General features: G+C 49.9%; 1 protein-coding gene across 1 annotated transcript in view; it reads right to left on the bottom strand.

Moving 5' to 3' along the window:
• Positions 1-2,509: 2,509 nt before the first annotated feature.
• The window catches only part of Ptdss1 (phosphatidylserine synthase 1), a 58,220-nt gene continuing 43,969 nt past the window's right edge, over positions 2,510-16,760 (bottom strand). The window contains exons 10-13 of the mRNA XM_005381833.2: positions 11,110-11,209; positions 5,738-5,806; positions 5,128-5,197; positions 2,510-3,589 (exon numbers count right to left, since the gene is read on the bottom strand). Coding sequence (XP_005381890.1) covers positions 3,480-3,589; positions 5,128-5,197; positions 5,738-5,806; positions 11,110-11,209 — 349 coding nt within the window. The 3' untranslated portion in view covers positions 2,510-3,479. The remainder of the gene's footprint in view (positions 3,590-5,127; positions 5,198-5,737; positions 5,807-11,109; positions 11,210-16,760) is intronic.

Raw genomic sequence — 16,760 nt, 5'->3', positions numbered from 1 at the left:
ATATATCTGGATGTCCAACACGTAAGGAGGAACGGTATTGTCCCTCTGTGGGATTTCTAGTTGTTGTAACAGTAAGAATGATCCAATACACATTCTCCTGGTAAACTCCTTGGTGGGCCCAGGAATTCCATAGCCATCACTGAGCAGGCCCTACAATGCATGGTTAACTGTGTTTAAAGGGCTCACTTTCGGTGGTTACATGTTTTCCTTTCCTATCTTGTGTTAAGCCTTCCCTTCTGCGCCCAAACTTCTTCCCTTCCTACAGCCCCGTGGGCCTCTCTAAATGCACCCCTCTGCCAAAGCACTCTGGAACTCCCATTCCAAAGGACAGGCTTCCACAAACACAGATGTTGCTTCACAGTGATACGCACCGAGCAGCTTCTGAGGGAGGGTCAGTAAAGCTGAACCGAATTTCACAATGAATTTTCTACCCCTAGCGAACCTGACTGATGAGCTTCCCGTGGAATTAGTCCTGTGCTGGGTGTGGTGGCCTACAGTAATCCCAGCAACGGGAAGCCGAGGCAGGTGGATTCCAGGTCTGAGGATAGTCTGGGCAACTTAGCAAGACTCTATCTCAAAAAACAAAAGGAAAAAAGGTCTGGGAATGTAGCTCAGTGGGAGAGCTCCCGGGTTCAATCCTCAGTTAAAAATAAAAAAAGTAGTCCTAGTGAAAATTAGGCATTTGTAGAATATCAAAATGTTTACTGGGTCAATGAAACGTCCCCACATGGCTGTTTGACCGAGTCTTCCACAAATGGTAAAAAGAGACACAAGGGGGAGGCCTCAGAAAGGCCAAGAATGACTAAAAGGAAAGGGGAAGAGTCTAATACTGACAAGAGAAAAACACCTAAGACATTCTTTATGCATTACGCTGTCCTTAAAGGCAGCAATGTGCAGATGGGGAACTTGAGATTTATAATCAAGTCATTTCAGGTCCCAAAGGATGACTCCGACACGTGTGTTCTGTTTCCATCAGTGAAAGGTCCATTTCCGGAGACAGTTGGAAGCAGGCCGAGCGCAGTGGCCTGGCCTGGAGGAGGAATGGCAGCCAGCCGCTGCCAGTCAGGAAAGTAATGGCTCTGGCAGAGGGGCTCTTCCCAAAAGGGGAAAAGGTCTGAACTCAGAGGAAGTGCACGGAAAGTAGCTGAGGTCTTTCCTGCCTGTTTCCATCCCAGCCACTGACGGCCAACTGTCTCGTGGGCATTTCACTCCTGGCACACGCCACGCCACGCTCATGCCTGGCTCCGCACCACGCTCCAGACACCCGCTCTATGGTAGTGGGGAGAAAGCGTGCATGCATCCTTAATGGGACCAGGCACGGGAGAGCTACAGCACCACACCTGACGCGTATGCACGATGAACTTGGAGACCCTCGGTGACATGTCACAGGCACACAGGAGACGCACGTGAGCCCTTAGGGTTCAGAAAAACAAAGTGCAGAGAAAACAAAAACTCAACTACTTGCTGAGTAAAGACATGTTTGGAAAGTGTACTGGTCTTCAAAAAAAGGTATTTTGGATGGGTTATAAAAGTGCAGGCAGCCTGGCATGGTGGGGCACACTTGTAATCCCAGCACTCAGGCAGGAAAATCACAAAATCAAGCCCAGTTTGGGCAACTTAGCAAGACCCTAACTCAGAATTTATTTATTTATTTTTTTTTTAGTTTTTCTCCGGTACCAGGAACCGAACTCACGACCTTGCGCTTGCCAGGAAGGCGCTTTGCCCCTGAGCTAAATCCCCAGCCCCCTAACTCAGAATTTATAAAGGCCTCGGGCCACAGCTCAGGGCAAAGGCCCTGGGTTCTGCTGCCAGCCCCACACCCCTACTCACACCACACAACTCTTCCCGGAGGACTGCAGCTCCCAGGAAGACAGCCCGGGAAAGCCAGCGTGGTGACCCACGCCAGGCTCCCTTCCTCACTGCGGGCCAGCAGCTGCGGATGTTCCCCTCTGGGGCAAGTCTGTGTGGGTGGCTCCAAACCAAGCGGTCACCAGAGCACAGGATGTGACCCTGGCTTGGCATGACTCATGCCCTTTGCCTTGAAAGGGTTTTGCGGAGAAAGAAAAATAAGACATTAGTATTCTACAGTTAAATGCAGAGAAAGAAAAGTAAGACATTTCTACAGTTGAACAATTTCCTTAAATAGGGAAAAGACACCGAAAGCTGTGTGCTTTGTGAAATGAGGGAAAAACCCGTTCTTGGCAAGTTTATACCTGAAAGCTAATCAATGAATAGCAGCCACTTGTTAGAGATGAAAGACGCGATGGCACCAGCGAGCAATGACAGCTAGGCGTCACCTCCTGTGGGTCACGTGGGCCAAGAAGCAGGACAGAGATGTCTGCAAACCCTTCAAAATGCATTGTTTTCTCACCATGTACCACACACACACACACACACACACACACACACACACACACACGATGCTAAACTCCCTTGAAAAATACAGGCACTGCTTCTTCAAACAATGGAAATACTAGTATGCTGGAAAGAAACGAGCATTTTACGGACAGACTGTTGAAGGGCTTTAATGTGAATTGTTTTATTTCAAACAGGGATCCATCGGAGGTGTGAACTATCAGGAGGATGTTCTGGAGCATGGCACGGCTGACAGGTAATACTCACCAGCACCTCACGTGGGACTGAAGCACAACGTGGGTGACACACGGTGGAAAGAGACAGCACGCATAAAAGGCACCTGGCGGGGAAGGCTATGCGTTCACCCCGCTAGCAGGCCAGGGTACGTCTGGACCAGTGACATTTGGAATGGAACTAAACGGTTCCCATCAAAACCCAGCCTCCTGCGTGGGCAGCGAAGCCTTCCTCAGGCTGCTGCGTGCCCGCTACGTGGCTGATGGTCCAAAAGGGCGGGTCAAGGGTGCTGAAGAGCAACACAAAAGCTCCCCCATTTTTCCTCTAGAAGGGAAGGGAACCCTCTCCCAATTTCAAACTCAGCAGCGAATCCTGAAAGTTTTTAAGCATCTGAATTGGAACACAACGACAACAGCAATAACAACAACAAAGAAGGACAAAAAGAGGCCTGAACTTAAATCAATCAAATGAAAAGGCCGATTCATAAAAATAAAATCTGGTGACCAGCCCACTAACTACCTGGGTAAGGCCATGTCTGAACGAAGATGTTTACACGGCATCCACAAGTCACCCAGCACAGAGCTGCTCTTAGCGACTGCGGGCCAAGAGCTGTTTTCCTCCCAACACTGTACCGCTACCGGGGACTGCATGCCAAGTGCTGAAGTGAGGCGAGACCCCAAATGGGCAAAGGACCCCAGCCCACGGTCTGCCTGATGTGGCCAGGTCTATGGGAAACAAGACTTACACTCTCAAATAATGACCCCCGAAGTCCCCTTCTCTTCCCACTTGCTGCGCACATTTTGTTTCCCCTAACAGGGAGGTCCAAGCGAGTTCCGCCTCCCTCTCAGTTCTAGGCACTCTCTGGAACATCTTTGATCAACCACGGTCTTTCATTTCTTTCCAACTCCGTTGGTGACTTTCGACTTGGAATGTCGGTTTCTTCTCCTGGAAGAATGGCTTTCGTTGTTGCCCGAATGCTTGGGTGGGCTGTCTTCTGAACCTGACCAGAGGAATGGAGCACACACACTGTCACCTGGGGCTGGGGTCTCCAGGACTCACTCCTGTCCTCTGTAGCTTTCCCCTCCCTTGCCAGGAGCAGGCTCTTCCCTGAGACTTGCTCTCCCTCTAGTGGCCTCATTAATAAATTAAGGCCAAGGCGCAAACCTGGTGCTTGGGTGTGCAAAGCCACAGCCCCACAAAACCTGAGGGGGTTGTGAAGAGCTCTTCACCTGCACTGGGTAAGGTACGCGAGGTCAGCTAAGTGACAGTATCAATGCAATCAAAGCGCAGACGACCCTTCCAACCTGTCGAAGGACTGATCAGCCGACTTTCCATACCCTAAGCTGCTACACACCATGGTTTCTAAACCTTCAGTTGTAAAGGATTTGTAACTCTAAAATTCAGCCATTAACTGAGAGACTGACAACTTTATAAGTCAGGCCCCTGTTGCCCATGACGGCCAGTCTTGGCCAGGGTCACACTGAATTTCCTCTGCCCTTCAATGGCACCTGTGGCTGATTCCCAGCCTATTGGCTAAGGCCAAGGATCCAGGTTTAGGTCCAGCCTGGGGAAAATCACCACCTAAGACAGCCATCACTGTCCCCAGATTTGTGTGTCCACTGTAAGCACTATGTATTCGTCTTACATTCTTTCAGCACCCTGAAGATTTGTTTTTTGTTCCTTTTTTTTACAACCCCACATAATAAATATATCTCTACCACTGCTTCACTCTTTTCAACAGAAAACCCGGAAGCACCGGGATCCATCTGTGAGGAGATGGACGGCTCTCAACATGGCCGCTGGGGATCCCTCTGCTCGCCTATGCCAGTGCTCCACAGTGGGAGAACTGGAATGACTCCTTGGTCCCAGAGAAACTGCCCCACCAACCCCCACCAGGTGGCCAGCAACTCAGGACAGCTGCTTTCTCCACAGGTCCCGTGGCAACTCTGGGGGGCCGGTGCTCCACATCCACAGTTTCTACCCTCAGCCATGCCTCCATCAGCACATAGGAACTGCTGAGGAAGTACTGGCCAGTGCAGCCTCCTCAGTGTCGTTATTCCACAAGTTTAATTCATTCAAATGGCCAAGTGGCCCCAGATCTTTCCAAAATGTTCCCTGGAGAGAGGCCAATCCGGGGGCCCACAACTAACTACACTACTGAAATTCTTCTTCCAGAGCTCTGCTTCCCGAATAAATGCAATCAAACTGATCCACCTCTTCTGAAAGGCTTTTCCTCCTGGTACACAGCTCTTTCTAACCCTTTCCACTCACAGTGAAAGCCAAGAGAGTGAATTCAGTCAGGGTACGTGAGAGGAGCAGGCCTCTTGATGTCCCCTGCTTGGGAAAGATCAAACCTCTTTGACTAAGTGGATTCTGTGTGCAACTCTCAGGAAGTGACGAGACATTTGGCAAGTGGGGCGGACACCCTTCAAGGCCTTCACCCTCAATACTCAAGAGGATAAACACTGATCCCGAATCTCCTCAGGGAGTACAGGGGCCTAGGTACAGCACAGTTCTGCACAATGAACGAGACAATACCTTTTGTACCTTTCCCGTGATGCCAGGAGATGTCTGGACTGTAGGTGCCATCTTCACACTCTGAGTAGGTCTAGGGAGAGAGACAGGCTCAGTGGGGACGTGGGGGACCCGCCTGGCAAGAGTGGCAGGGCGAAAAAGTGACCCCAGGCTGAGATCACCCTTGGTGAATGACAAACCCTCCTCGTGCCTATGTTCCCAGCTAGAAAATCAGGCTCCTAGGCCATATGGAACCAACCTCTAGAAGGCACCTTTAGTTCCTGAAACTAAAGGTACGGATACAAGATGAAAGCTCTGTTTTTACTCAAAAACATGGCAGTGGGCAGACCGCTACAGCGTTCAAACCTGGTCACATCTGTACTCTCCCCTGAGCCTGGCATCTTCTAAGAGGAGGGCAGGGTAGAAGGATGGCTCCGCGGCCCTCCACTTTTTTTTTTTAAAAAAACATAATTAAGATTTAAATCCCTTATTAAAGGGGATAACAATACCGATCTGCTGACCAGGCCGCTCACAAGCGTGGCAGCCAAGTGACTGAGAATGAATCGCACAGGAGAAGAGCCCTGCCTGCAGCAGGCAGGTATTTCACGTGGTGCTATTTCTGCCTGTCCCATACCTTTTCCCGGTGACCATAGTGCTCCGCGTACCAAACCATGCCGTACAAGCACAGAAACGTGGTGAAGGCCTGCAAGACAGAAACACGCATAAAGCCACTTGATAAATGACGATGCACAGAAACACCTCAGTTCTCAGAGCTTCCGGGTTCCCATGGAATTCACAGGTGATGATGGCTCAGCGCCTCTCCGCCATGTATCCTAGCGATGCAAACCCAAAGCGCGTGACTAGAGAGGTTATGGGCACACCACAGTGACTGCTTGTGACCCTACTGTCAGGATGCAAGATTGTCCTCCCATGGGGGACTGACACCCTCACTGTCATTCCCTAAAAAATTCAGTCTAGCAGTGATTTGCCTAGCACTTCCGTCCTATCAGGTATTATAAGCAATCTCGAGATGATCTACAGGACCCAGAACATGTAGGTTACATGCAAACACTGTGTCACTTCATGGGGCGCCTGGAACCTCAGTGGGTCAGGGCATCCCAGGCAGTCCTGTGAGCAATCCTACCCCCGGGATGCCCAGGACAACCGTGTGAGAATCCAGAACTCCAAACGTCTCAGGACACTCAAAGTCTGGGAGAGTCTGGCTGCCTAGACTGCGAGGCAAAGGAAAGAGGTAGAGAGGAGAAAGAGGACAGCACGTCAGCAGGTCCTTCCTTCTCAGTCGCACAGAAATCAACTGAACTGAGACAGGACAAGCGACACCCTGTCCTGCAGCATCCCGGGCCTTGGGAACCTTCCCATCAGGCCACCCTGGCACTCCAAGTGCCGTCTCTCCTACTGTGTCTCCTGGGGCCACCTCTGTAAGTGAGCTCTTCTAAGTCAGCAACATCTGCTAAGTGTCTGCTAGGTGCACAGTCTCTCCAATGTCCCCCCTACCCAGTACTGGCGAGTGAACCCTCAGCCTTCACACTGAGCTGCATCCTCAGCACTTTACTTAAGAAAGGGTCTCACTAGATCCCTAAGTTGCTCAGCTGGGCTCAGCCCGCCTGCCTCAGCCTTCCAGAGTTCTGGGATTACAGGTGTGTGCTGCTCCCCTGCTTGGCTAATACAGTATCCTTTAAGTTCCAAAAGAGAAAGGCGTCCCAGTGCTCCAGCTGGTCTTCCTGACACAGGAGAAATATAACCACCAGTTCACTTTATATTAAATCTACAGCCAAACTAACACACACTACAGATTAGGACTTTTTTTGTTTAAAAAAAAAAGGGGGCTCATATTCACCCATCCAAATATATATATAACAACATTAAAAACTACATATATTAAAATTATATATAAAAATTATAAAGTGACAATGACTTCTAACCTTTAGCATATTTGAATTCTTGCCCAGATTTCTTACACACACCAGCATTATTAGTAGTAGTAGTGGCAAAATAGAGATAAGATACGCAGTCTGTAAGCCTGTGTACATCATATCCTTTAAAGAGGACACTGGGTTGTCCTGGGCTTCGTGTTTGTGTGTGTGTGTGTGGACAGACAGACATGTTCCCTGACCAAACCAGGCGCGGCCAGTGGGCAGCAGAGTGGGACTCAGATCACCCCACTAGCCTGTCATCACAACTTCTGACCACCAGAGGTCAGTCGTGCAGGGCTCATCCCTTCCCAGCTCCAGGAGCGGGAAGAAGCAGGCCAGTGGCTCCCTCCAGCCGCAAGCCGCAGCATAGTTAGGGGCAGGTGCTTATCACCGTGCCTGCCACACAAAGGGCCTGCTGTGGCCGTCACATCTACCACTCCACCTGGGTGCAAGAGGCCCCATGTATCGCAGTCCCCGGAGACAAAAGCTTGTAATTTACGGGTCTGCAATCACACCAGTGAAATCTAGGCAAGGACCCACTCAAAATGCTAAGGCGCAGGCTTAGGACAGCCACCGCGCTGATCCTGTTTAAGAGAGCTGGTGGGAGGAGCACAGGAAACTGAGGGATGGCAGCTGGGTAGTCCGAGACCCCAGGTGTGGGGGCCCCCAACCTGCAAAACCCAGCTTGGCTTCCTCGCTCCGGCAGTGAGCACCGACATTTGTGATGCTTGAGCAGATGACGGTGTTAACCTTCCAGGGGACCCCTGCTTCCACACTCATCTCGGACTGAGCTGGTGGGAGGCCAGGATCTTGTAACCATTCTTCACTGCTAAACGTGCAGGAGGGACTGCTATAGTTTGGATCTTGAATACCCTCCTAAAGCCTGTGTGCCACAAGCTGAGGAGATCCCAACTTGGCACCTGCTGGGAGGTGGCACAACCTTTAAGAGCAAGGCCTAGCATAGGGCACAGTACATGCTCGTAATCCTAGCCCTTTGGGAGGCTGAGGCAGGAAGATCTCAAGTTTGAATGAAGCCTGGGCAACTTAAGGAGACCTGTTTTAAAAATAAAAATGTGCTCAGGATGTAGCTCAGTGCACAAGCCCTGGCCATAATTTCTGGTACTATTAAGAAAAGAAAAAAAAAAAAGGAGGGACCTAGTGGGAGGTCCTCCTGGGTAACAGTCCCTTCTTCTTTTCTGATGAGCAGACTTTGCTCTATTGCAGGCTCCAGCCATGATGTGCTGATTCACCCCAGGCCCAAGGCCAAGGACTGCAACCACCCACTGTGAGCAAGAAAAACCTCTTTATAAAATGATGACCTCAGGTATTTTAAGTAACTCAAACCTGGTCCTTCCTCTACACTTCAATGGTCCCACCTCAGCCACTCGTGCCTAGCACCCTACGACACCCTGGGACTCCACTCTGTCCCCATCCATCTTCCTCCCAGACCCCCACCCTACATATGTTTCTCTGGGACACAGAATCAGATCACGCGTTTCTTCCTTGCAAACCTTTGGGCTCCAACGACAGCCATGCAACAGCCCTTGGAGTTCTCCAAGTCGCCCCTTCACTCTTGCTCCCCACACAGGCCATCATGCTCCCAACCTGCAGGGCCCTGTCACCACCTCATAGGTTCCTGCAAGGGGCCCCTCAGCCTACCAGACAGCGCCCAGTCCAGCCTCCCTAACTCAGCCCACTACTTACTTGCCACACATATGCTAAGTGTCCCCTGCACACACAGTGGAGGAAGGGGAAGCGGATGACTGGAACCTTCTCCTCAGAACAAGAAGTGTCATGTGGAGGAAACAGACATAAACACAAAAAATTCCCTGGCCCTGGGGCTGGGCGTAGGAGAATTATGCGCCACATGCGGCCAGGAAGCCCGCGATGCACTGGGGTGAGGAAGGTCCTTTGTCCACCAGCCTGGCCCTCTGTGGGCCTCACGGCTCTCTGGTGTCAGGCGAGGACAGCAGCCACCTCTGCCATGCAGCCAGGCCACAGTCCAGTCCAGACCGAGCTGCCATGCCAGAGAGAAAACTGAGGAGAGCAGGAAAATCTCCATGCATGATGGCCACATTCCAAGGGGCTCCTCGCATCCATCTTGATGGGACACGCATGTGAGCTCTAAATCCGTGTTTTCATTACAAACAACAGAAACCAGCTCGAGCGGCCCTGGAACAGGCAGGATTTCTAACAGCCCTAAAAACAGACACCAGGAACAGCACAGAAGATAACCGCAGAAATACAAATTCTAGTCTGACCACAAAGAGGGACCTGAATCTGATTATGCATCTAGATCCACAGACTACTTGTAGGAAACACGGGACAGACAAATACGCTTGATTCCAGGACACAATGAAATGGCTAAAACCCAGACTGTGGGAAAATCTACAGGAAAAGAGCTGGTTTCTTCACACACAGGCTGCATGGGGAGACAGAGCTAGAGACAGAGGGAAAAACCTTTAAAACAAAGGAGACACAAAGAGTGTCAACTACACAGGATGAGAGGCCTGGTGACTCTAATAAACACATAAAACAGGAACTCTAAGGGAAAATCAGTAATTTCAAAATTGATTAGATATTGATAATATTAATTAGTGTTAATCTGTTTTCAGATATAACAGACTGGGTGCATTAAGCAAAAAAAGGAAACGAAAAAGCATTCTTGTCTTCTTTCAAATACATTCTAAAATTTTAAAGGTAGATCTGCTTCAGGCCGGGAGTAGTGGTGCACACCTATAATCCCAGCACTCGGGAGGCTGAGGCAGGAGGATCTTAGTGAGTTCAAGATTTTAGTGAGATCTTAGTGGCCTACAAAGTGAGCTCAAGGCCATCTTGAACTGCATAGAGAGACCCTGTTTCAAAAAGACAAAAAAAAAAAAAAATACATCTGCTTCAAAATATTTTTTGGGGGCTGGGGATTTAGCTCAGCAGCAAAGCGCCTGCCTGGCAAGCGCAAGGTCGTGAGTTTGGTTCCCGGTACCAGAGAAAAACCAAAAAAAACCCAAAAAACCCAAAAAAACCAAAAAAACAAAAATATTTTTTGAAGGGGTGGAGATAGTGGGTAAGGGATAAGGGAAGTAAGATTGGCTGTAGGCTGATCACTACTGAAACTGGATGACCGGTACAGTGGGGTCACAGTAAACCTCCCTACCTGCCAATATATTTGAAATATTCCTTGATCATTAAAAAAGCCCTAATTAATTTTATAGACCAATCAAAATAAAAAATGTTAAGCTTAAATGTGAAGTAAGTATTTTGTCTCTAACAGTAACTACAAATCAATTAAGAAGAGCAGTCACATAATGACCACGCTGGGAAAACCTGGCGTTGTCATAAGGTGAAGGAAAAGGGTGGGGGCGATGAGGCTGGAGGCCTAGGCCCAGTCCCCGCTGTAGAAGCTCAGCTCACCCAGGCCAAGGTCAGCACAGGACTGAAATCCATAATCTACCTTCAAAAACACCTTACAGTGCGTATCAACATCATTGTGCATATAAACCCATGTACGGTGACGTGTGTTAAAATGTATAAGGTGCTGGGCACGGTGTTGCTCGCCTATAATCCTAGCACTGCGGGAGGCTGAGGCAGGAGGACTGCAAGTTCAAGCCCAGACTGGGCAACTTAGGGAGATCAGGTCTTAAAATAAAAGGAAGGCTGAGGATGTAGCTCAGTGTGAGGCTCTGGGTTCAGTCTCTGGCACTGTAAAAAAAAAAAAAAGGTATGATGATGAGATGATGGAAAGGACACTGCACAACTGTACTTGTGCTTGCCCCTTTATGGCTGACCTTAAATGCGCATCACACATAGACAAATTCCCGCGCGAGCAGTAAGTGCACAAGGTGCACCTGCCTCTGCCACCTGGCAAGGGGACCCAGTTCCGACGCCGCATGGCCATCTGCGCACTGTTGTTGAACTGCAGACTGACACCGATCTCGGCTGGTGGTAAGAATGTCTTTCTATGCACCTCTAAGGAAACTTAGTGCACAAGTGTGAACTTTTTTTGCTTTCTGTTCTTTTAGAAGACATCACAGGAGTTTAACTAACATTTTTGGGTAAATAAGTAATGACTTACCACGCAAAGAAGCCACAGCACAACATAGAGTATCTGGGTCTTAGAGAAGAGATCTTGTCCAAATTTTATGCAAACAATAGCTTCCAGGAAACCAATAGCCCTAGAAGAACAAGAGGTTAAATATTAATTACTCCATCTTACACATTATCAGACATTTGCATGACTGGGCTGGGGATATAGCTCAGTGGCACAAGTGCCTGCCTGGCAAGCACAAGGTCCTGAGTATGATACCCGGTACCAAAAAAAAAAAAAAACCCAGCAAAAAAAGGCCCACCACAAGCAGAAGTATGCATGACTGAAACAAATGTTAAACGGTCACAAGGTACCTGTCCCGGACACTGGTAGCAGATATCCTACAAAATGATGCTGTTCTAGACCCCTGCATTTTCTTTAGAAACAGTATTTCTCTTCTTTTCCTTCCTCCCAAAATCTTGACTCACAGATGTGAAGGGCTGGAAGCTCCTGGAATCAAGTAACTTAAGTAACTCGTACCACGAGGGTGGACCCTCAGGCACCACCGCAGGGCACTCTCAGGCACAGGGAGCCACTGCCGTTATGTGGTTGCTCACTGCTTGGGTCACAACACACTCTAGCTGCCGGGGCTTCTGGTCGATACCCCCTGCTCTTTTTCTGATTTTGAGACAGGGCCTTGCAGTGGGCTTGAACTTGCGATTTTGTTGCCTCTACCTTCCAGAGTGCTGGGATCCCAGGCATGTGCTACTATGTCCAGCTAAACAGCTGTTGTTTTTTTACTGACAATATAAACTTTTTATCCTTCTTCATCTTAAGCAGTTTTGCTAAGTGCAAAAATCTTAACATCCCTACCTTCATGTTTTTGCCTTTAATTGAAACATGAACAGCATTAGGTCTTTGTTAAGGTTCAGAGGCTGAGGTAAGAAAGGCTGAGGTGAGGGTGATAGAGTTGGTTATGCTCCCAGAGATGGCCAAAGAATAAGATTTTAGACGACTATGCTTTCAGTGTCCTTGCCTGAGACGGAAACTAGACAGACGGGCTGGCAGGCTCACATAGGAATTCTCTAAAAGGTGAGTGGGCCTAAGAAGGCCTGGGTGCCCGGCCCATCGGCAGACAGAGCCACTGCCATCACTGGAAGCGCGGCTGGCTCCGAACAACTGCCTGCCTGCAACCGGAACCTCTCTGGCAAAGAGGATCAACAGACGTCTGCTCAATGTTATTTTTGAGACTTGGTACTATTTTTCCCCTCAGCCCCAACTGAGCAAGGTTTAAAAATAGATAGCTTGAATCTGTAAAGACCGCTGTCCCTTTGTTTTCCAACAGAGTCTGCCCTGTGTGAGGAAGCACTATTTAGCTAAAGGATACCTCTGGGCGTCAGACGCTGACTTAAGCAGGCAGTGATGCGGAACGTCACCCTGTGGCTGGACATCCCGAAGAACTCCCGTGATGGGGTTCTGGGTGTAGGACACAGCATGGCTATCTACCCGACAGGCCAGGCACAATGCCCTGAGTTTATTAGGACAGATTTTTGGACATTCAACTACTCTTGGGTCCCTTTTCAGAAAGCGTGGTGACTATGCTGGAGTGGTGGTACATGCTTCTAATCCCAGCCCTCGGAGGCTGAGGCAGAAGGATTGCCATGTGTTCGAGGCCAGCCTGGGCTACATAAACAAGTTCAAGGCCAGCCTGAACTACATAGTGAGACGCTGTCTTCAAATAAAAAAAAAGTTTAGTGACCTGTAAATCAGAACTGGCAAACTGTGACTCTGTATATACACACAATCCCCCTGAAACAAAACCTTCACAGAACAATTTATATCTTTTGTTAAATATAAATTATGGCAGGCCACTGTTTTTACTAAGCTTCTGTCTCAGACCCTAAGAGACGTGGCTAAAAATCAAAATGGAGTCACTCATGCTAAAGCTCCACATCAACCACAGGCTGTTCTTGTGACTTGAGAAATCAGGACTAAAGAGATAACAGCACAATTTCCCCAAAAGGCCTGATTCAGCTGGCATGATGATAGAGCTTCCTCTGCCTTCTCCTTACACAAAGAAGGTGATCTGAAGTAACCTGATGCTGACCAGTCAGTCATTTTTCTATTACTGTCTCTCTATCCCAGCCTGACAAGGAAAGTAACTTTAAAATGACCAAGCCACTTTCTTTACTTAGATTTCTTCTGCCCCTTTTTGTCTTTAAAACCAACCTCCTCTGCTTAGCTCAGTGTAACACTTACTCTATTCTACAGGACGAAGTGGTGTCTGATTCCAGAATTCAAAATAAAGCCCATTAAGATCTTTAACTAGGCTGTAGCTTTGTTCTTTGAAACCTTACTCGGGTATGTTTCTATTCTACTTCATTTTAAACCACTGATCAGGACTCATTCTACTGACCTCACAACCACCTGAAATTTCTCTAAAACCAGAATTTCGGAATCAGCAACCCTAGGCTCTGACCATGCTCAGTGATGAGGAGTCTCAGCTAAGCTGGCGCCCGTACCTGTGGACACAGCTCAGGGTGAGCCGATAGACGGCTGAGCAAGACCAGGAGGCAAGGGGGCCAGCCATGGGTGAGTGGGTGTGAAGGGTCTCGGGCCTGGGCCAGGACAGAGTAGGAGGTGCTGAGCTGGCTGGGGGGTGTGGGTCTGCAGGGCCACCCCAGGGCTTGGCTTGCACTCTGCGGGAGAGCTGTAGAGGGTCTGGTGCCTAGGTGTCAGCACAACAGGATTTACATGTTAACAGGATCATCTGGAGCCAAACAAAACTGCTGTGAGGAGGCGAGAGGATGGGGGGATTACTGGGCGGCAGCAGTGGGAACTGGGTGCACCGAAACCCGACAATCACAGGAAGTCCATCAGCCACCAGCCAACCACTAGAGGGGGTGCTGGTCAACACCACCACGACTCAGAGGGCAGCTGGTCCCAGCTTGGGCCCAAGGCCTAGCACATGGGAGGCTGCACCGGATCTGCCAGCAGAGCCTGCCCACTGCCCACCACCCTGCACACGGCTCTGCACCATGGCCCTCTATGCAAATTTAAAACTCTGTGTCTTTCCCAGGCTGCTGAAGTGGCAAAACTCATTGGGTGGAGGGCAGTTGGCACCCCCTCACTTTGATGCCCACTATCCTTATCTTGGAGAGCAAGGACGAAGGGCCAAGAAACACTGGGCTGCCCGAGGGGCTGCTCGATAGGCACTGGGGACCTCGACCTGGACGGTCTGCTGACCCGCACTCTTCTTCCACCTTTCTCTGCAGCCAACTCCACAGGGGGGATAAAAGATGTTGCAGATCGAGCCAAGGGTGAGGAGCTCCTCAGTGAACGGAGGAAGACTCAGGCAGGGTCGGGATGGCAACTGTACTCCGAAAGGTCTGTGTGAGAGCAGGGTGCACAGCCAACCCGAGCTGCAGAGGATGGTGTTCGGTTTGCGAGCAAAGCCTGCCCCTGGAGTCTAAGGATGTCACAGCAATGCCACGGTTAGTGCTACCTACCCGAGCTTGGTGTCCCTCAATGTTTGTGCAGAGGGTGGGTGGGCCACCCTCCAGCCAGGCAGGAGCCTGGCTCCAAACGTGGAAATAGGGCGTGCACCGATGAAGTCCAGCCTCCACACAGCCACACAGGAAGCGGAGCAGCAGGCCTGAAGCCCAGGAGTGGGGGCTCGGTTCTACGGGCTGAGCTGAGGCACCTTCTAGAGGCAGTGAAGGCTGTGCTTCCGTACTCCTGACTTCCAGAGAATGCCGGGGCCGGAAGGAGGTGGCAGAGCAGCCTAGGGCTGCGTAACTGTGCATGTTGTCTATTGGGGGTTGGGACAGGGTGTCACTGTCACTGGAGGAAGGGAACTAGCTGCTAACACAGTCTGTGTGACACTGACAGAGGTCCTGAGATGTCACTAGGGCTGTTGTGGAGCCAAGGAGCAGACAGCAGCAGAAAGAAGAGAGAATGAACGGTCTGAAGAGGCTGGGTAATGAGGAAGGTGCTGCACAAGGGATCCTGGCTGGAAGCTGCAGAAGTGTGAGCACTCAGGGCTGCCGTAGAGACATGGCGGACCGGAAGGAAAGGCTGTGCCACAGCAGGCAGCGCAGGGTGGAGGCAGAGGGTAAGGGCACTAGCGGGTGGGATGGTGCTGGTGTGGGCAGCTCTGACAGCCAGTGCGACCCAACCTCCCAGAAGGCTACATTCTCCCCGAGGCCATGACTTCTGCCTTTATCCCAGCCATCTCTCGGGATCTGGTGATAAAACCTATCTCTTTTAACAGGACTAAAACCCTCTTGAGGCACAGACAATTATACTCAAGGGGAACAAAACGACTACAAACTGTGTGTCTAGGGGACCTGCTCCCATCAGCCTGGCTCCCCAACTCGCACAGAGCTGAAGGGACATAACTTCCTGATAGAGAGGGGCTAACATGTACACTGCTGCCTTCTTTCCCTCAGATAGGGTTTCCATTTCCCAGTAGAAATAGAAAAGGCCGGGCTTGAGACATGTGTCTGTAATCTGGGAGGCTCAGGCAGGAGGATTGCAAGTTGTAGCCCAGCCTAGGCAACTTATTATAAAAGGTTCAACTATGGACATGGTTAAGTCCGTATTTAGTTAAATAAGTAATGCATACAAGTATTTGTGGGGCGTACTATTTTTAGAAGTGGAAGTGCCCCATCAGGAGAAAAAAATGTAGAGTGGTCGGGAATGAGTCCTCAGGTGAGTGGCCCTGTCTGACCTTTGTCCTGCTCCTTTCCATCTCTCAGAAGATAAACTGTCACTATATACAGGGCCCTTCTACTGCCCTCCTATGGCCACCCTTGGCTAGAGCTTGGGACCACTCCTAACGGAGGAAAAAGAAATCCTAAAGCAGCTGCCATTTATGAAAGGAAATTGGACGTGTAAGTTTTGTTCTGATAGGAGAGGAAGGAAAGAGAACAGGGAGGGTTGGGCAGACAAGAACTGAGGGAGATGCAAAGGGAAGAGCCCGAAGGGTCCAGCTGCTGTCGCACCTTCCCAGGTGGCTGACATGCTTGACTGCTCGGGGGTGGCCCTGGCCAGAGATCATGCACGAAGGCTGGTCCCATGTGATTTATGAAGAGGGATTTGTTCTGTCAGCACGGCCTGCTGGTTCTCCCCAGAGTCATTAATCTTGGCATCACTGTTCTAGGTCTCGATTCCCGGAGGACATACTAAAACACCACTATCTACCTTGTGTGTTTCTTTTAATCACTGCCCAACAAGGCATGACTTTCACAGAGCTGTCTGACACGCTTTAGTCCCATTCACCTGTGCCATTCCTCCCACAATGGGGACGGTGGTCGCCCAGTTAGAAAGCCCTGTCCCACCATTACCCCTCTCCGACCCTTGTCTCCTTATCCTCCACAGGTCAGTTAACAAAGCTCTGTAGGGTGAGTCCTGGCCAAAGACTTTTAAACATGAAGGGAAAAATGCACATGCAAGGATCATGCAACTCAGAAAGAAGAACTCAGCTGCCAGAGAGGACCTCTGCCTTATGCAAGTCCTGAGGAGGAAGGGACTCCAACTGGCCATCTTTCTAGGACACCTTACCCATGAGGTGGGGGCTGCCTATGCCCAGCCCATCAGACAACCCCAAGATGTGTGAAGTCTCCCTCTTGCCACAGATCAATAAGCAAAGGAAACCTAATCCACCTTAACATTCTTTTGTTTTTTTTTTTTTTTTT

Source organism: Chinchilla lanigera, unplaced genomic scaffold (genome assembly GCF_000276665.1).
Source record: "Chinchilla lanigera isolate Chin_1 unplaced genomic scaffold, ChiLan1.0 scaffold00016, whole genome shotgun sequence".
Taxonomy (NCBI): domain Eukaryota; kingdom Metazoa; phylum Chordata; class Mammalia; order Rodentia; family Chinchillidae; genus Chinchilla; species Chinchilla lanigera.
This window is presented reverse-complemented; position numbering and strand designations above follow the sequence as displayed.